Source organism: Cetorhinus maximus, chromosome 26, assembly GCF_964194155.1.
Source record: "Cetorhinus maximus chromosome 26, sCetMax3.hap1.1, whole genome shotgun sequence".
Lineage (NCBI taxonomy): Eukaryota > Metazoa > Chordata > Chondrichthyes > Lamniformes > Cetorhinidae > Cetorhinus > Cetorhinus maximus.
In genome coordinates, this window is record NC_135904.1 from 17017146 (window position 1) to 17038871 (window position 21726).

Consider the following 21726-nt stretch of genomic DNA (forward strand, 5'->3'; position numbering starts at 1 on the left):
CTAACCTTTGCTGGTTAATACAACTCTTCTTTTTGTTTGAGATCGAGCCTCCTTCTGAACAATTTCCTGGGCCTCTGGTGAGTACCATGTGCGCTCTGGTAATCAAGAATTCACTGGTAACACTACTGAGATGGAAGAATTCCTCCATCTACTCTTTTTAAATGAACAAATTAAAGGGCTGACGTGAAATTCCTGGCTGTTTGAACAAAGTTATCACCCTATTTATTTTAAATGGGTTAAAAAAAATCACAGAACGTGGAAATTTGTACCCTGTTCCCTATTTAAAATAACCAAGTGGATCTGAGCTGTAAAAGTCAAAACATCTGCAATTATTTAAAATATTATATGTGCCATTTATTAATTTTTGGTACATTTCAAAAGATTTACACGAGTGTTCACCAAAAGAACTGTTGAAGTATACACAAAACAAGTACAGAAAACAAAACCAAAATCGTACAACTGACCCTACAGAAAAGAGGTGCTTTAACAAAGACTCCAGATAGAGTCAGAAAGCCTTATTTTTTTTGCCTAGATCCCAGTAATGTTGTCATATAATATTGCACTTCTTACCAAATGAATTAAATTTGTCAAAAGTTCACAGTGCATTTAAATCTACTGCATTGGATTACATTAATTGAATTTTATAATTTATCACTTTAAACAACAATTTTGATTAGATTTTCTCTCGCTGCAATTTGTGAAGTTCTCAAACAGTCATTGTCTTTAGACCTACTCCAGATTTGTCATCTGCTATTGAACATTATTTTACATTTCTGTGTATCAAAAACAAAAAAAGGATGCTGACAAAATGGGCATGCTGAGCTTGAAACAAAGGAAAAGTTTGTTACCCATAAGTAGTGTATCTATTCAGCCCAATTCAAATTGCACAATATATATATATATTATATATGGACTAGCTTAACTCTCAACACTGTTCATTATCTAGTCCATCACTGTCACACCATAGATTTTCACGTGTAATTATTTTTAAACATAGAACATAAACAATGCTTTGTAACAATCCTTCAGAGGTCTTGCCCCATTTTGACTGAAGAAAGAATTAAAAACAAACAAAATTAATCATTCTGGTTTGGAGGTTTTGCTTAAACGTAATTTTTCTCACACAGAATCAAACGCATGGAAATTTGAAAGTTTTAATGTAAATGTGCATATAAAATAATTTACAAATGGAAACATTATTAGAAAGTGGGGAAAGCTTATTACTGATTGGCATTTGGAAAAGGCAGCATCTATTTCTAAACATTTTGTTTTGCTATAAGTTCAACTGAATTATGATACCAAAATTATAATTACCTAATCTCCTTCTAGGATTCTTAAATAATTATGTAGTCACTACAGACTCGGTTATATGTCACAATCCCAAAATATTTGCACATTTCCTAAAACAGACACAAGATTAGGAGTTGAGCCATCATACTGCAAACACCAAGAAATCCTAGAATGGAATCTTCATTCAGAATTGGATGATGAAGTTCAAGAAACCTTAAGCCCAAATCTGCAAAACAAAATAATAAAGACAAACTCAGTTTTATTGGTTCATGCCGCTAATGATCTCAGGAGTGTTCGGTGAAGGTATTTTGGATCATTCATGCATTTTGAAATATTTGACGTTCATGGGGGAGATTTCCTCAGCATGCTCGCTCCAGCAAAATCACAAACTTGTTTGTGCAGAAGGGGTTTATAATTTCACCAGTCCGGCACAGAGAGGAAATCTTCCACCTTGGGATGTATTGTGACTGTATTACACAATAATAGCTGTCAAAAGAGAGTAATGTACGCTTGAAAATGATTACAAGATGGTAGTCTAATCAAATGCACGGGTGTATTACAAATTATGGGTGGTTGAGCTTACAGCTTGCTCTAAGGTTTTGAAAAACATATGTACGAACGGTTTTGTGGCAGTAGTTGGCCGTCAGTGAAAACAACAACTGTTAGTCTGCTGCAAGTCATCATATTTTGATTTTGACGAATTACTTTCCTGATTGAAAATAAATTGAATTAATTTGCAGTACATTCGAGCAAAATTTTATTAACAGCAACATATGACAAGCAAAAATATAATTAAACTTTGGGTCTGTGTGCCTGTATTTCTGTAACATTGAAAAAGCATACCATTGTAACTCTATAATGTTATGAATTGGTTCCTGCAAATCACATTGTGCCACAGATCAATAGGATTGAGCTATGCTAACCAGGTGACACCACCAACCATACTAGAGAAACAAAATTGAAATTCTTTTGGTGCCTTGAAAGTTTTGTTATCATTGCTCCCTTATTAATATTCCACCTCTGTCTTCTTGTCCACTCTGTCCAGCTTCTGCTCCCCTTCAAGAGCCCACAACCTTCCCGTGCCTCGAGTCTCTGCTCCATTTCTGGCTGTGGCCTGTGCTCCACACTCTCCCAGTCCAACCACAAGTGCTGTCACTCGCCTCTTCGAGATAGTCAACCGCTGATTTTTCCCTCATTTGGTGTTGGTGGGTATATAATAAAGTAAAATGCAACTTCTGTGACTGGGCTTCCAATTTGACATTTTCACCGATGTAAGCATATGCTTGTCCTTCTAATATGTGGAATGGAATTATTAGTATTCTAGCAATTAATAGTCAGAACCTTTATTCAGATAATATTAGTGTTCATTTCAGCATCATCGTGAGTAAACCATCTACATGGCACAAGTCAGGAGTGTGATGGAATACTCCCCACTTGCCTGGATGAGTGCAGCTCCCACAACACTCAAGAAGCTTGACACCATCCAGGACAAAGCAGCCTGCTTGATTGGCACCCCATCCACAAACATTCACTCCCCCCACCACCCTCGTACAGTAGCAGCAGTGTGTGTACCATCTACAAGATGCATTGCAGGAATTCACCAAGGCTCCTTCAACAGCATCTTCCAAACCCATGACCACTGCCATCTAGAAGGACAAGGGCAGCAGATAGATGGGAACACCACCACCTGCAAGTTTCCCTCCAAGTCAGTCACCATCCTGACTTGGAAGCATGTCACCGTTCCTTCACTGTTGCTGGGTTAAAGTCCTGGAACTCCCTTTCTCACAGCACTGTGGGTGTACCTACACCACATGGACTGCAGTGGTTCAAGAAAGCAACTCACCACTAACTTCTCAAGGGCAACTAGGGATGGGCAAAGAATGCTGGCCCAGCCAGCAAAGCCCACATTCCACGAATAAATAAAAAAAAACAATAAACAAATCTTTGTTTAAAAAGTGGCCAGGCCTAGAGCCTGGATTATCCAAGGCCTTCTCAGTGATTTGAGAGTTACATTTTTAGAAGCTACAAATCAACAAAACTATATCCTCCCCAACTGACATGAATGGGTGCCAACCTACTTTTCCAACTCAATTATACAAGGGAAGTGTTGTTACAGAAAGGGAGAAGCTAAGGTTGAAGTATATCTCCTCCAAAAGACTGAACACTATGAAGATTCCATTGGGCATAATTGGTCTTGTTTATGCAGTGGTGGAGATTTGGCAACGTTGGAACAAATGTGTGTGGAAAATCACATCTGTTCAAAAGTCTAGAACACAACCTTGAAGCGACTGCGTGTGTGCAGTGTACTACCGAGATTATCTGAAAATTTATCAATCTGATAAAGAAATGAGGGGGCTGGATAGAGTAGATAGGGAGAAACTGTTCCCGCTCGTAAAAGGATCAAGAACCAGAGGGCACAGATTTAAAGTGATTTGCAAAAGAAGCAAATGTGATATGAGATAAAACTTTTTCACACAGCGACTGCTTTGAGCCTGGAATGCACTGCCTGGAAGTGTGGTGGAGGCAGGTTCAATCGAGGCATTCAAGAGGGCATTGGTTGATTATTTAAATAGAAACAATGTGCAAGGGTAGGGGGAAAAAGCAGGAGAATGGCACTTAGCCATAATGCTCATGTGGAGAGCTAGTACAGACACGATGGGCAGAATGGCCTCCTTCAGCACCGTAATAATTGTGTGATTCTGAATCTGTGATTCTGTGATCATGGACCTTCCATCAGTGTTGGGAAGAGATCTATACAAGTCAGCAATGTGCAGATCATAATTACAGCCTGTATGTGTGGGTTAATTGAGCTCTCAAACACCCCACTACCAGAAACAAATGGCTTACTCGATGGTAAGTGGTGGCATCAGCAGCCACTTCTATTTGCTGCCAGTTGTTTGTTGACCGTTTTTCTGGTACCAATCTCCCAACTATCTCTCAGTACCTTGAACAGTTCCTCATTATATATTGTGTAGTCCTTGAAGGGGGTGTTTTAATATAAATGAGGCATTTGAGGGAGGGGAAAGAGACTTCGTGCTGGATCTCCCACTCGTGTACAAAGTAGCAAAATGTTCGTGTTCAACATCATCAGTCCCGAGGTTCAGTGAGAAAATGCACAGATTATTAAATATGTATGAATCAGAGTAGGCCATTGAGCTCCTCGAGTCTGTTATGCTATTCAATAATAAATAATGTACATAATAATTCACATTATGCAATAAATAATAAATGAAAACTAACCCTCAGAGTATGATCCCATGATCCTGAGCAGAAAGCAGTGCCATCAGGGGAAACTCGCAAAGTGCTGACTCGGTTTTCGTGCCCAAACAGGATTGACACTCGTGTCCCCTTCAATACATCCCACACGTTGATGGTGTAATCATTGTAACCAGCAAACAGGAGGCGACCTGGAGAATAGTCCAACCATATGGTTTGATCAATCATTTCTACCTCCATAGCAACGTCTCAACCCTCCGTCCCTCAAGATTCTGGGCTGAAGATCTCATGGCTGCAACTCCGTAATGACAGAAAGGAGGCTTAACAACAACAAATGTCTTCTGTAAGATGGGGCTTTCTACTATTTCTATCCATCTACTGATGGGCTGGTGAAACATTGGGAATAGCAGGTTCAAAGGTAGATTATCCTCTCACTGAGCCTGGAAAATCACTGTTCCCCAGGCAGAGCAAAGAGGAACAAAGGGCTGGAATTCTGTTACATCAGGTGTGTACATCTTCCCTGGACCTTCCCAGGAACGTCTTTGGGCCTGTGAACCCTGTAGGTGCAAGCCCAGCTTTAACAATGTAAATGGTGTAGGAGGGACTTTCCTGGTCTCCTGCCCCACTAGGTTTTCTCATCCTGTGCCCCAGTGGAGGGATGCCTGTAAAAACCTGGCGGAAGGGCTGAAGCTGCCACCCCACAGATGGGTCAGTCCAAAAACGAATGGTGCTTGTGTTTATTTTTAATGTCTTAGTCCTCCTTCCCCAACAATGATCTAAGAAGTTGGGGCTTTATTATTAGCACTGCACTCAGGTTTCCCCACTCCCCCGCCCACCCGCCAGTTGTAACATGCCTTTAAGGGACAGCGGCATGGCATCACTAGAAAGGAAGTGTGTCATGTGATCCAGCCTCAGTTTCACTTCAGCCTGGAGCAGTACACAGCACACAGCTCTGATGTCTCCAAGTTTTCTATCCATGTACGTATGTTCACATGTGCCTAGAATTAATAAATGAACCCACAACGTGTTTGCACAATCCCTTGAGTGATCGATGCCTTTATATCATTTTTAACACACGAGCCCCCACCAACCTGCCCACTGCAGCACAATATATTGCTACAAGACAGAAGGGAGTGCCTCAGAGGGCATAGAGACCATGCAAATAGCTTGGGGCAGGAGTATCACATGCCTCCAGCCTTTAACGGGCACAACTAAAAGATGCTCAGCCACCCATTAAAAAAAATGGCCATTATGAGTTCAGGGCTGTTAACACAACAGTCCTGTGTTGCAACTACTGAGCTGACAGTTTCTCTTTATGATCATTAGCAAGCTGCCAATATAACATTGGCTTTTCACGCCATTATTTAACTGATTTTAGTATTTAGAGGTACAAGAGCACCGTTACTGGGCTAGTAATCCATTCGCCCAGAGGCACAGGTTCAAATCCCACCACAGTACCTGGAGAATTCAAATTCAACTAATTAAAGAAATCTGAAATAAAAAGTTAATGGCAGTAATGACGACCCATGAAACTACGTGATTGTCATTAAAAAACCCATCTGGTTCACTGATGTTCCTTAGGGAAGGAAATCTGCTGTCCTTACCCTGTCAGGCATATATGGGCAGAGTTTTCCGTTTTTGAAACTAAGTGCGGTGGGTGGGCGGGTTTTCTGTGGCGCGTATCCTACCGCACGGAATGGCGGGAAATCGTGCCTGATCACGTGCTTGCAAGCTCTTTAATTATGCACAGGCGGGTACCTCTCTGAATCACCTGGCAGGTTGGGAGCTGAGTCGTCCGCCCTGACTTCACTTTGCAGGGTTGAAGGTCCGGACGCCATATTTAAACGCCAGGCGAGCACACACACACACACACACACACATCTCAATCTCTCCAGCCCACCTGTCCCCAGGAGACCCACAGTCATGGCTGCCACCCAAAAGAAGAATGCTGGAAGCCAGAAGACAACGACAGCACCCGCTTCAGCCACGACCCCCTCCAGGCCTTGACAAGAGAAGTGCGGGCACATAGGGATGTCCCCTGACCCAGAGGCAGCTGCAGAAACCATCCCAGCATCAGCTCTCCAGCCTGGGAGGCCATCGCAGAGGATGTCAGCGTGACTGGTCACCACACCTGAAATGCTCTCCAGTGTGGGAACAGGATGAATGATCTTATCCGCTCCGCCAGGAGAAGTCATCCTTCAACTCCCTCCAGTATCAATCATGGCCTCCTCCCTCATCATGGCATCGTGTAATCAAAGGGCCACTCTCTTCAGGGATCTCACACAGCCCATCTATCACGCTGTGCACACTCCTTCCTCAGCCCCTTCTGGAGAGGGGTCACCACACACAGGGGGGGCATGAGTCTTTCCCAATCTATGCTCCACCCCTTCTCGTCATGCGCCTTTCTTTTGTCTTCACCAAGGGCAAGCTTGCCCACAACAGGCATGGAAGATCGCAGGCTGGGGGAGGGGCAGCCGACATAATTGCCCTCTCAGAATTTGAGGAGGATTATGCCACCGGGATCGCTGGAGAGGACAGGGCTCGCTCCTGTGAGGAAGGGGAGATCGGAACGTCTCAGCAACCTAGTACGGGTCACACTTCCATCAGTTCACTACATCCTGACAATCACAGTGAGCGACATGCAACCCTGTAACCGCGTGCTCAACAACTAAAACTATCTTCTCTGTCTTATAGGCACCAGCAGATCGAGGTCCACAAGTCCGCCCACCACAAGTCCCAGTCCCCAGACCATGTCCAAAGAGGAAGCTGAGAAAGAACCATCACAGCCCTCACCCTCCACCAGCACAGAGACACATACCTCGGTGGGGCATAGTTCTAGATTAGGCTTGGGCTCACCTACTGGAGAACACCTCACAGGTATGTCCCCGCAACAGTTGGAGACAGGGACAGGCCAGGTCTCCGGCACTCGTAGGGGTGCTGGTGACTAGCTGTCCGCTCAGCCCGAGTCAGATGATGAGCCTCTGTGAGTGGCCACCGAGACAATGCGAGAGATGCGACAACAGGCGGTGGAACCTCAGGCAGAGATTCGGCAGTCGGTCAGCAGACTAGAGTGAAGGATGTAGGAGCCTGTCCACGTTCTGTCTGATGTCATGGCTCCGACAGGCGAGTGCCTCGAGGTTACCGTGGGAAGGTTGGCGACCACCATGGACACCTCAGCCCAGCAGGTTTTGTGCTCAGCCCTGGACTGCATGGCCACACACCTTGGTGGGCACCATCAATGTGTAGGCAAGAGGGGGATGATGCATCTTGTCCTCCCTCTCCTGGTACACCTTCTCCTCAAGGAGTCAAAGCAGGGCCCTCGGGCACCCACAGGGAGGGTGAGCATCAGCTGGACACCTCGGCAGCCTCCTCTCAGGACACTCCCAGGGTCAGAGTCCCCTCTGCCTCTGACCCTATCCACTCTAGCTGCTCAGGCCAAAGAAGGTGCATCTGCCCCTGAGCAGGAGACCCTTATCAGACTGGAGCCATCCAGGCCTCGGGCCACCAGAGGGCATCCACCATGGTCATCACAAACATCAGGACGTAGCAGTCAGCAGGCTGCCTCCACCTCTACTGCAGATGTTGGGGCTACACCCAGGTGGAGCAGTAGGGTTAGGAAAATTAAGAAATAATGAAATCACTTTTGGGTTACCGGTGTGCTACCACTGTAAAAGTATTGCACTTTTGCAAATACATTTGATGTTTATGTGAATGGCTTGGTCAACTAAAGGCATTGTGATTATGTACATTTGATTCCTCTTATTTTGAGGTTTAGCCATCTTCCCACTCAGTGATAGTCTCCCTATGTGAGATTCACATCATGTGATGTCAACCTCACTGAAGATAGTTTCCACACCCTTGTGTGACGTAAGGGAGATGTGTTAAAATCTTTGTTGGAAGTGTGAGATTAAAGTGCTTGTAACCCTTCTTCTTGACAAAACACCATTGTGTGAGGGCAGCTCAGCAGCCTTGAGGGATTAGCGACAGTTGTGTCTCCTCAGTGATAGTGCCAAAGGACAAGACACGAATGGGAGGAGGAGATCCCCAACCATGTCCTCATTTCGCTGGCCGCTGTAGGTTCTCATTTATGTGGCGACGAGTGCTTCAAATGATTTTTTGCAGTGTTCGCGTTGTTGAGTGGATTCTCACTTCCCAGGGCAAGCGCATATAGAGGGCACTGCTGACCTTCTTAGAGATCATGGCCTGGTGCATCATAAGACAAGAAGGTGCAAGTGTGAATGCTGAACTAGCTCTTGACGTGACTGGTTGGACATAGTTTTCAATGAAATGGATTGGCAGTCAGGGCCAGAAGAAAGGTGGCCATCTCCTCTTGCCTTCACTTTACTCCTCCTGGAATCTGGTAGCAACTAAAGTGTCACAGGCACGTCTCCCACGTCTTGCTTCCTCTATGGCATTGTCATGTTCAAACTGACCCTCATCACCCTCGAGGTTCCTGGCCTCCTGATCTTCATCCTTCAAGTAGCTCTCATCCTCCTCTATTTCACCCTCTGGCAAGGGATCGCCTCTTTGCAGTGTCAGGTTGCGAAGAGTGCAACACACAACGATGATATGTGAAACCCTATCGGGAGTGTACTGTAGTGTGCAACCTGAGTGGTCCAAACATCTTCAGAATGCCAATAGTCTGCCTGATTAGGAACGGAGTGGAGCTGTGAGCTGCGTTGTACCTCTCCTCCGAACGACTCAGAGGGTGACACACTGATGTCATCAGCCAGCATTTCAGTGGGTACCCCTTATCGCCAAGCAGCCATCCCTGCAGACGTATTGGCCCCTCAAAAATCTGAGGCACCTGGAAGTGACTCAGGATGTATGAGTCATGCCAACTCCCAGGGTACCTGGCACAAATGTGCATTATGTGCTTCTGATGGTTGCACACCAGTTGAACATTGATGGAATGATAGCCTTTATGGTTCATAAACATTAGTGGCTGCTGCCATGGAGCCCTTAAAGCCACAGTTGAATGCACCCTGAGATTGCTGCAAAGCCATTGAATCTCGCAGTCTGGCTATCTTCATCGAGAGCAAACCTCACATAGCGATATACCTTACTGTGGAGGGCATCTGCGACCTCCTTTAGGCATCTATGTGTTGCGGACTGCAAGATTCTGCACAGGTCCCCTGTAGATCCCTGGAACAACCCACAGGCAATGAAATTGAGTGCAATGGTCACCAATAAAGCCACTGGCAGGGGATAGCCTCCCACTCCAAGGGAGCATTAGGAGCATTAGGTCTTCACAAAGAAGGTTGCAGATGTGATCTACCAGAGCTTGGGACAAGCGCAGATGTGCACTGCATTGTCTCTCATTCATTTGTAAATAGGAGAATCTTCTTCAGTATACCCTAGGTCTGGCGAGTCACCTCCGTTGTCTGGGTCTCTCCCCCTGACCCCGATATCTTGCTCTGGTTCCCCTTGGCCCTTGACCACAGGTGGCGCCTCCTCCTGGAGCCGGGCTCAGCGTTGCCTCTCCCTCCTACGCCTCCTCCATTGCATTAGAACCCTCAAAAAGGCAGCATTGAGCCCTGGATCCATAATTGCTTTATTCTTCTCTCTGAAATGAAAGATTGAACAGGTTAATGATTAACAGGTCAACATAGTGAAACAGATAACAATCTGTTATCTATAGCAACTGTAATGGTCTGTAGTGGTTTCTGCCCTGCTTGCCTTGACGCTGATGCAGCCTTGTATCTGAGACGCTAACACACACATCGAGGTGACCAAGATGCCATCCAAGAGAATTTATATCTGAATCCCTCAGTGGTTGGAGAAGGTTTGAATGACATGCACTCCCTTGATGTAGCTCAATGCTCCAAACTCTGAATTGGCATTCTAATTAGCAATAAGTTGCTCATGATTAATGACTGGATGCCCTTTGGCCTGTTATGAATGTCAATTCTGGAAAGCACATGACAGGCCTCCAATAATACGATGCCATATATGCTACATCTGCACCTCCTTAACGGTTGCCTGCATTCCTAAATCTCACATTCCCATGCGTTAATGTTGAGATGCAGTGACTGTGGTGTTACGTCACTGACTCCTGAATATTCCTGTTTCAGTGCTGATAAAGGCATTGGCTTCCAATGGCTATCTTCACAAGGAGACCTTCCTCCTTTCTCTCTAATCAGACTGTAGTTCACTCTTGTGACACCAATGAGTTAGATTGTGCACCCAGAAGGGGCCCCTTATTCCAGCAGTGCACTCCTCTCACACTGCTTCACCCTTCTCTTCCAGCCCCTCTGCCTTCTATCGGGCCCCCTCCCCCTCCAACCCCTTGCAAAGCCTTCCATCCCCTTTGCACCCCCCACCCCACCCTGTGATCCCCCTTTCCCCTAAACCCTTACAAAGCCTTCCTGCCCTTTGTCCCTCTGGTCGAAGTGTTGGTCTCCAAATGCTCAGCCCTGTCTGAGCACCATTGCACCAGTGGTGTCCTTCTGGATAACGGTGGTACCCACATGGAGCAGGCCACCCTGGTCACCGGTCTCTGAACGTTGAGCCTTGCCTGAGTACCGCTGCATAGTGATGTCCTTGTGACCACGGAGGCAAGCACTGGGAGCAGGCCAACCCTACAGCCCCAGCAGCGTGGCTTTCCGCTGGCATCACAGCAAGACGGGCACAGCGCTGCGGCAGGTAGGCTATATATGTTGCACTCACCTCGAAGTCGGGAGTGAAGTGAGGTCCCACCTGTGCGCGCCACACTTTTTCAAATGAGATTCAGACCAACGCGATTTCCTGCTGGCAAGATTGGAAGGCGAGCAGCTAATTTAATGAGCATTCATGAGATGGGAATGAATGCAAATTCACGCCACGAGTCAGCGGGATACCCAACCCGCCATTAACCCGCCATCGGGAGAATCGCAAACTGTTTTTACGCTGGCGGGTTTCTGACTTTTTGGCTCCCGCTAGATTCTCCGCTCCCGCCCGCCGCGGGCAGGATGGGAAAATTCCGCCCTACGTGACTCATGACCCACAGCAATGTGGTTGGCTCTTAACTGCTCTCTGAAATGTATTCAAGATGACAGCCCACCGTCACCTTCTCAAGGGCAATTAGGGATGGGTAATCAATGCTGGTCTTGCTAGCAGTGCCCACATCCCAGGAACGAGTAAAAACGTTGGATGGATTGAACACCTCTTCTGCATTTTCTCTTAGATTTTGTTGAAGCATTCAGTCAGATTCTCATCTCTTTGAAGAAATGACATTTCCTTTGCACTGCTGTCATCAACATGTTTTTGTTCTGAGCCACGGTTAAACTGAACAAAAATATTTTACTTGGAAACTCCCCATAACGTTAAAATTCCTGACAGCGACCAACAATATTTTTAATTGGATTGGTCTTCAAACATATATTATGAGACCTTTTGACAGTGGGTTATTTTTTATAGTTATACGGGGGCATAGTGCCTAACACATTTGTTTTATAGTTTCAAAGCTCTCCCATGTAGCTGGAGTCCTCTACATCACAACAGTTGAACACAGGGATGTTCTTGCACTTTAAATTACAATCACAAACTTTTTGCTGGTTACTTTCTGTGAACAGTTTGACCTATAATTTCCTCAAAGGTGAGTTATGCCGCTGTTGTACCTTTACAAAACCATGCACTTGCTAATAGCCTGGGAGTTTCCAGGATCAGCTCATCCTTCCCTCACCTGGGGCAGTCACTGCCACTAAAGCCATGCAAAATGGGTGCAAATGGTGCTGAACTACGTGGAAAGTATTGTGCAGCCTTAAAAAGACAAGTCAGCCTTTTCACTCTTTAGCAGCAGACCAGAAGGCAAGTATGTACAAGAGGATTAGTGCTTGGCTCTTTCATTGCACTCTCAAATAACTTCACTGCTTCTCACAGCAATAGTCTTATTATACCTGTAGAGATTAATAAGCACCATCTGAGCCCAGATGGCACCAGGGCAAGGCCCCATCCGGGAGAACACAAAACTTTATTGATGCCAACCTCCAACCCCTTCTGAAAGAGACCGAAGGCAGGCTTTTGGATGTAGATGCCATCAAGACTGGCAGGAATGTCAATCGTGCCATCTGGAGGGAGGTGGCACTTTCTCTGGGTGCCAACTCCCTCAGCCCTAGGACTGCAGGCCAGTGCCTAAAAAACAGTTCAACAATCTCAACAGGACTGGCAAGGTAACAGAGGCTGGGTTCTCCTTTTCTTCTTTGCCTACTTCAGGCACTGGTACAAACTTAGCTTCTTAAGGCAACACTAGGAAAATGAATCATTCATGGTGCACTCTGATTAGAGGTGGCTCATGTATTATGGCTAGACAGCTCCCACCAATAACTGACATTTACAATCTGAGAGCTTCTTCCTCCACTTTAATAGTCTCATACTCCCACACTTCTTATTTCACCCCTTCTGTGACATTGGGCACACATTGTTCTACTGTGAGCCTTACACTCAATTACTCTATCTTCCTGCCAGACAAATGAGCACACCTAAGGCAAGTCATCACAGGCAGTGTTCTCACCTTTAAACCCTTTAGCATCTTTTAGAAGGTCATGAAGCTAGTGGGCACCCAGCTTGCCCTTGGAGCTGGCATTTTGCTGGTGCCAGGTTTGTGGCAGAGTACCCACACTCTGACCCTGGCATCCCTACAAAGAACCATGCAAATCTCGCCTTCCGCTGCTTTCCTCTGTCTCCTTAATTTGAGGAGTAATACTGACACATCCTTAGTTTCTAACCTCCTTTCCTGTAGATCCACCACAGTATCAGGGTGGGGATTAGATGCTGATGATGATAATGCTAATGAGAAAGAGGAGAACAGTTGGGTAGATATTTCTCCTGGGTGTTGCTGCTTCTTCCTCCTCCCAGGTTCTTCTGCCCCACTCCCCACCAACTTATCATTCACTTCCTCATTCTCAGCACCAGCCCAGATTCCTCCACTCAGGAGGAATTAGACAGTCACGGTGAGGATGTGGCACTGGGTGATTCACTGCGGTTGAGAAAGACCCACAGAGTGGTGAAGACGTGTCACCTACCCAGTGGAGGCAGTGAGAGCTGCCAATGGCTCTTAAGTCATTGGACCCAAAACCCTTGGGCTATATTGCTTGAGAAGAACAGGGAGGAAGATCATATCCAAATGCAGGTGTTGACGTCAGTCTCCAAGGATGTGTGGCAACTGACAGTTCACAGTGGTTTACTGTGATATCATCACAGAAGCTTTCTATTCCTTGGAGTCAGTGGCATTGGCAGCAGATCCCCATTGAAGAAGCAGCTAGAGATTGCATCTCCAGAGGTAGTAGGGACAGAATGAAACACAATATAAATCACAACTTTGAGAGTGTGGCAACCCCTGGGTCTCTGGGTGGTCAGCATCTTATAGCTATCACTAGACCAGTCATGCTGCAGATTGCTGAGACCAAATCACTGGGGCCATGGATCCAGGAAACCATTGGAATCCACCTTCTGGATACTGACGACACTTGGGACAGCAGCACGCCCCAGCCCGGCCTCCAGCGCGCCCCAGCCCGGCCTCCAGCGCGCCCCAGCCGGGCCTCCAGCGCGCCCCAGCCGGGCCTCCAGCGCGCCCCAGCCGGGCCTCCAGCGCGCCCCAGCCGGGCCTCCAGCGCGCCCCAGCCGGGCCTCCAGCGCGCCCCAGCCGGGCCTCCAGCGCGCCCCAGCCGGGCCTCCAGCGCGCCCCAGCCGGGCCTCCAGCGCGCCCCAGCCGGGCCTCCAGCGCGCCCCAGCCGGGCCTCCAGCGCGCCCCAGCCGGGCCTCCAGCGCGCCCCAGCCGGGCCTCCAGCGCGCCCCAGCCGGGCCTCCAGCGCGCCCCAGCCGGGCCTCCAGCGCGCCCCAGCCGGGCCTCCAGCGCGCCCCAGCCGGGCCTCCAGCGCGCCCCAGCCCGGCCTCCAGCGCGCCCCAGCCCGGCCTCCAGCGCGCCCCAGCCCGGCCTCCAGCGCGTCCCAGCCCGGCCTCCAGCGCGTCCCAGCCAGGCCTCTAGCGCGTCCCAGCCAGGCCTCTAGCGCGTCCCAGCCAGGCCTCTAGCGCGTCCCAGCCCGGCCTCTAGCGCGTCCCAGCCAGGCCTCTAGCACGTCCCAGCCCGGCCTCTAGCACACCCCAGCCTGGCCTCTAGCACATCCCAGCCTGGCCTCTAGCACACCCCAGCCTGGCCTCTAGCACATCCCAGCCAGGTCTCTAGCCTGCTCTCTCAGGGCACCACAACAATGAAGTGTGGGAGACAAGAGCAAGCTACGAAGCAGCACTCACCAGCTGGCAGCTTCATGGCAGATGCCGGATGCCCTAAGGTGGGAACCACCTCCGCCCCATGTCCTTTCCGTGCAAGTTGAGCAGTCAACCACCTCCTACCATCCAGGCCTTGAGGGAGCACATATAAGTGGCACTAGAATAGGTGATAGAAAGACCCATGTAGACACCCAGAAGAGGGTGTTACGAAGGATTAGGGTGATTGTTTGCAAGATTCCATTATTGTGTTTAATGAGACTGTGTTCTAACATGTTGCTTTGTTATTCATGGAGGTTACAGGCATCCAGGAAAGCATGTACTCACTGGTGATGATGTATTCACACAGATGATAATTATTGGCAATCATGTCAGGGCAGAGAGGGCTCAACTATTGTTAAGTTGGAAAATGAGTAATGGATTAAGGAATGTTTCTACTTGCCAGTTGAGAAGAAAGGGGTCAGGCCACGGTGTCAAAAGAGAGGGTAAGATAGAGAGAAGACTTTTGCCTTGATCTGCCCTCAGAATGCTTGTCATCCTGATAACTCACTCGTTTCATGTTTCTCTGGTTCCACTGCAGCCATAGACTTCTCCATAGCCATGTCAAAGACCAGTCCTTCCTGAGTGAACTAAAGTCCTGTTCTGTCCCCACATATGCTTCAGCCATATATCTAAGCACTAAAGAAGAACATCCCCCCCTTCCCCAATATTTTCTTGCTTACCAATTACTTACTAATTTGGTCTCAAAATATCTGTTATCGAACTACCATCTTACATACGAAACTTATAAACAAGCTGTTAACTTTAAAAAGGCTACCCAGTTAAATTCCTTCAACAAGTAATGATTAGCAAAAGTGTTAACTAACTCATTCTTCAAAGACCTCGGAAACTATGTACAGAATATCTAGCACCAATAGCTCGAAGTTATATTTACATGATTTTCTTTCTTCCCATTTCTACCACTTGTGTTTAACTCTTGACTCGCAAATTGGACATACTGTACTGGTGTTAGACTCTCAGGCCAGGTATCTAAGAACAACTTGAGGCCATTTAATGATAAAATAAAGATTCTACTGCCAAATGACACTGAAAGTTTTAATCATTGCCATTAACCGCATGCTTCCTGGTATTCAACCAGTTAAGAAGTGAATGGACAGCACAAAGGTTTGGAATACAAGATGGAGTTTAGATTCCATGTTATTTTTTTCGACTTATGGAATGTAATTCCCATTTCCTAGAATTAGCGGGTTAAGCAGTTGGAATAATACTCACCACTGAGGGAAAAGTCCACACTGGAGGCTCCAAAGATGATGCTGTCCTTCGAATAGATGGCCACTTCTCTGTCTGCACGGAGATCATACAGGCGACACTAAAAAAAAACAGGCAATAGTCTTATGTAAACCTTAAATCATTAGAATTTCAGGTATACTTTTGAGAACTATATTAAATCTGATTGTTGCAAATTGGTCAAGGCAGAATGGGTCACTTTGAAAGGGTATTCCAGTTTCAGTTCAAAATAATTCAACTCTCAAAAGACAGATCATTTAGGATTGCATATCTTTATAAAGGGTAGATCATGCTTGATGAATCTGATTCATTTTTTTGAAGAGATGACTAAGTTAGTTGGTGTGACTATGGATGTTATTTACATGGGCTTCTGGAAGGCAACTGACATAGTCCCTCATATGAGACTGTTAGCAAATATTTGATCTGATTAGAAAATTGACCAAGTGGAAGGTGACATAGAGTAGGGATAATGGGCAGGTTCACTAATTGGCAGCATGTGACTAGTGGTGTCTCGCAAGGATCTGTTTTGGAGTCTCAACTATTTACTTTATTCATTAACACCTTAGATGATGTAATAGAAAGCACATATCCGAATTTGCTAATGACACAAAGACGTTTTTTATAAATCATTTACAGGATGTGGGAATCACTGGCTAGGCCAGCATTTATTGCCCATCCCTAAGGATGTCATTGCAAGCAGTGTAGACAGAAGTGTAAAATTACAAAGAGATATTGATAGCTTAAGTGAAGGGGCAAAACTGTGGCAAATGGATTTCAATGTAGGCAAATGTGAGGTCATTCTCTTTGAACCTAAAAAGGGTAGGACAGGGTATTTTCAAAATGGTGGAAAGCTAGAAACAGCTGGTAGCCTAAAGAGGTGTGCGGTTCCACGTACACAGGTCATTAAAGTGTCATGAACAAGTACAGAAAGTAATCAAAAAGGCTAATCTTTACATCGAGAGGACGAGAATACAAAGGGGTAGCATAACACTTCAGCTATGCAAAGCCCTGATTAGATCACTTCTGGAATACCGTGAGCAGTCTTGACACCACACTTTAAGACCCTAGATTTGTGTGCAGCCTTTTGCCTCCAAGTAACACTCACTATTCTTATATCCTGCATCCTGTCCCTCAATGCACTGAATTTGAAAACCTCACCCTCACATTCAAATCTTTATGCAGCCTCGTCCCATTTTAACTTTACGTGTACCTACGCCCTTACATTGCCTCTTGTGGATTTCCCCCATCTGTTTGTCCCACCACTGGTAGTAAAAACTTCAGCTGCCATTGCCCCACTCTCTGCCAGTTCCTCCCTGCGACTCTTCTCCTCACCCCCATTTCTCTTTACCCCTTTAAAATCTCTCCAAAAAATCTGTATTTTCAACTAAACATTCAGCCACTTCCAAAACCCTCCCACCCTAGCTTGGCACCTGTTCCTTACCCCTCTCATCTTTTTTCTCTCCTTACCTCCCTCACACCCCTAGCCCTGTATAAAATGCCTTGGAACGTTACGCTAAATGCTTTAAATAAATGCATGTTGTTGTTATTGGCAAAGATTCACAGACCCTGAGTGACTTCCGGCTCACCCACCATTCAAAGAGTGGATATCTTTGTTTATATCAATCATTGATGGAACAAGTAATCCTCAGAGCTACTGAGTGTTTGATTACGTCTGGAAAAAAACATTGGCTAACTTTTCCCCAACGTTTCCAAGATTGAGAGCTGATGGATTCTGGCTCTAGGGAGAAAGGCTCTTGTTGATTTTTTAAAAATCTTAAAAAAGGTTTACAGCGTACATTACAACAGTGGCTCCATTCAAAAAGTACTTGATTGGCTGTAAAGCACTTTGAGATGTCCGGCTGAAAAGTGCTATATAAATGCCAGACCTTTTTTTATATATATAAATTAAACGCAGTTGCACTCAAGACAGTATTCCTGTATTCTCAAACATCAGAATATGACATTGGGGAATTATTCTTTCCTAATCTATTTTTATTCTTTCTCTATTCTACGTTCCTTGTTTGTAAACAGCATATTCCTATCCGGTCAGAACCACCAAAATGACTAGGAAACATTTTTTAAAAAAAGGTGCATTTCAATGTTTTTCTTCTGCAAATTAAAGGCTTGAAACAAATGAATTCTGGACTTCTGATTTCCATGTTGGGGACTAACCCATGAAATAATAGGGAACTTCTGAATCTGCATCCACTGTTAAAATATAGCCGTACAGGTCTGTAGACTTCCCTGCTCAATGTTTAATAACACAGCATCGTGGATCAGCTTTGATGAATCACCCTTTCGTCATTAGCAAATTCAATTTCTGGCTGAAAGATACTTATCACAGAGGCTAATGCTCTGGAAAGTTTGAGAGAAATGTTCCACCTCTGAACATTTCACAACACGGTGGGACCTTGCCAGAGAGACATTCGATTAAATAACCCAATATGTTAGTAAACCTTAGTCAGGATTGGGGAGCGGGAGAGATTACTCATTGACGCAGGTCTCCACTGGGACTGATGCACTTCTTGGGGTAACTGCTGGCCCCCAATTCCATTGTCACAAACAACATGGCAAGCAGCATTTCCTATTTGATCATATTTTCCACCTCAGAAGGATGAAAGACGAAGTGAACTCTGCCTCAGTCAAGCCCAAATCTTCAAGTCTGCAATACAATCGAGTTGAGCTACCTCACCTTACAACTGCAGCTTAGTCAGATCGGAGTTTTCAAGGCAATTCTAAGTGAAAAGAAAGATAGGCCTGAATTTTTCAGATGGTGGCCTCCTGCCATCCGAAGAGTCAGCGAGGAACACGTCCCCGTCAATTCCAACAGCCAATTTATGCTCCAATGAGTATTGATTGGTGGCAGGCAGGACATCCGCCCCTCAATCGAGAGGAAGTCCTGTCTTAGAGAGCTGCCAGCCTATCTGATTGGCCGGCAGCTCTCCAGTCCCTCCAGCGACAGCACTGCAGTAGACAGAAGAGGAACTACACCACCCAACCTGAGACTAAGTCCTGGGAACCAGAGGGCAAAGTGTAAAGGGTCCTAGGGTGGGGAGGGTAGGGAAGGCCTGGGGGCCATCGCAAGGGAGACAATTGGGGTCTCGGGGGAGAGGCCGTCGCAGAGGTGGTGGGGAAGGGAGGTCTGGAGGTCAGAAGGGAGCTTCAGATGGAGGCACGCCCACCCAACTACACCCCCCCCCACCCCCCAACCCCCCAACCACCCCCGACACCACCACCCCCCCTACCCGCCCTTCCTGCCCAAGATCTAACTTGCTTTATTTTCGGGTTTCCCCCACGGACACACAATGGTCCCACCAGCCTAAAGTGGCCATTAATTGGCCACTTTCAGGGCCTCCATTTGGGCAAAGGCCGGCTTCCCATCTGATGCCTTACCTGCCCCAGCGTAAAATCACTGGGAAGTCAGGGCAAGCAGGAACCCGGAGAGATACCATCCCTAAAATTTCATGCTTCCCACCCACTGCCGCACCCCCCCAACTCCCCCCCCACCTAAAATCCCACTGGTGGGGGAGCCTAAAATTCAAGCCATCGACTTGCATTTATTTTCAAACATTTTTTTAAACAACTTTAGGACGTCTTAAATCTCTTTACAGCCAGTTATGTATTCTTGAAGCACAGTGTGTGTTGTAATGCGGCAGCCAACTTGTGCACAGCAAGTCCCCCTGCACAGTTTTAGTGATGTTGATTGTGGGACAAAGATTGGCCCGGACACCTCCCCCTGTCCTTTGAAATTGTGGCATGGGATCTTTTACAACCACCTGAGATGACAGATCAGATTAACGTCTTATCTGAAAGGCACCACCTCCAACAGCGCAGCACCCCCTCAATACTGCACTGCAAGCATCAGTCTGGATTATGCCGTCAAGTCCCTGGAGTAGGACTTGAACCCACAACCTTCTTACTCAGAGGAGAGAGCGCTACCGCAGAGCCACAGCTGACACCATATATGGGAATAACAGTTTCTCCCAGGGAACCACAAAGCTCCGCTTCATTATTTTTTAAAACAGCTGCCTCAAAAAGATTTATTCAAATTCATTGAAATGGAAGACTGCTCGAGGACAGAAAGTTGGAACTACCTATTTGTTATCATTCAATGGAGGCAAAAAAGTGCAACGTTAGCATTACGCTGTATGTAAAATTTATTGAAATTTATCGGAAAGAATCACAGAAAACAACACTGTCAGTTTGTTGATCATATCGCGTTTGTCAGGAACTTTCTTGACAAAACAAAGCTCTTTTGTATGACACACAAAGGAAATATTATACGACCTGTGATTAAAATGGACTTACCGTGGCATCATCTGATCCAGAGGCAAAAGCATCACCACTGGGGAAATACCTGTTGTGGGAGAAGGTACTTCAGTATCATGTTTGAAACATTGCAGTTTAATACTGTAAACCAGAATGTTGCATATTCTAGCTTCAATGTTAACAGTATAACCATAAGCAGGACATAATTATTTCATACATGGCACACACACATTGAGGTTTTCTCAGGTCTGAATGTGGTACACTTGTGGTAGTCACAAATGATTCAGTTTTTTAAAAGAAAATTGAGAAAGCTAGTTCAGTATTGAAGGAGTGCTGCATTGTCGGAGAGGAAGTACTGAGGGATTCCGCTGCACTGTCAGAGGGCCAGTACTGACGGAGTGCTTTGCTTTCAGAGGGTCTGCACTGAAGGAGCACTGAACTGTTGGAAGTGCGGTACTGAGGGAGCACTGCACTATTGGAAGTTCAGTGTTGATGGAATGCTGCACTGTCTGAGGGTCAGCGCTGAGGGAGTGCAGCACTGTCATAGGGTCACTATAGAGGGAGTGGTACACTCTCAGAGGGCAGTACCAAGGGAATGCTGCACTGTCAGAGTCAAGATTGAGGGTGCACTGTACTGTCAGAAAGGCAGCATTGAGGGAGTGCTGCATTATTGTAGGAGTAGTACTAAGGGAATGCTGGGCTGTCAGATATTCAGTACTATGTGTTACATTCTTCTATTCGAGAGGAACATGAAGAAAATCTTCTTCATCCAGAGGATGGTGGGTGTGTGGAATTCGCTGCCTGGTTCAGTGATGGAGGCAGAAACCCTCAACTCATTTAATGGGTAGCTGGATCAGCACCTGAAATGTTGTAACCTGCAAGGACATGGACCAGGTGCTGGAGGGCGGGATTAGAATAGGCGGCTAGTTTTTTTTCCCCTGTTTCGGCTGCTGCAGACACGATGGGCTGAATGGCCTCTCTCTGTGCCACAACATTTCTATGGTTCTGTGATTCTCAACAGGCCATGCAGTTGCAGGCCTGAAATAAGACTTTTACAGAATAAATCATTAAATGCACTAACCTAACACTGTTTATATCAGACTCATGAGTCTCAAAGGACTGGATACACTGACCAGAGCGCATGTCCCAAACCATTGCTTTCCTATCACAGCCCTGTGAGTAAATAAGAAGAAGAATAAATAAGACAAGAACATGAATTGAACTGAACAGTATTTAATTGACTTTAATGACTATTAACCACATCCAATACATAGATAAATTGTAGGGGATAAGAAGGACCATGCACAATCTTACGCTGCTAATTCAAACTCACATATTGGAATTAACCATAATTTCAGCCTTTTAGGGCACAAAAATGGACAAGACTGTTATAATTAAGTTGCTTTGTTCAAACTGGTGGGTCATTTCATTTCTTTGTGCAGAATTGGCTGAACTAATAGG

General features: G+C 46.2%; 1 protein-coding gene across 1 annotated transcript in view; it reads right to left on the minus strand.

Moving 5' to 3' along the window:
• Positions 1-329: 329 nt before the first annotated feature.
• Positions 330-21726, minus strand: part of gnb5b (guanine nucleotide binding protein (G protein), beta 5b) — an 81307-nt gene continuing 59910 nt past the window's right edge. The window contains exons 9-13 of the mRNA XM_078530266.1: positions 21347-21438; positions 20305-20353; positions 15982-16078; positions 4531-4697; positions 330-1516 (exon numbers count right to left, since the gene is read on the minus strand). Of these exons, the coding sequence (XP_078386392.1) occupies positions 1505-1516; positions 4531-4697; positions 15982-16078; positions 20305-20353; positions 21347-21438 (417 nt within the window). The 3' untranslated portion in view covers positions 330-1504. The remainder of the gene's footprint in view (positions 1517-4530; positions 4698-15981; positions 16079-20304; positions 20354-21346; positions 21439-21726) is intronic.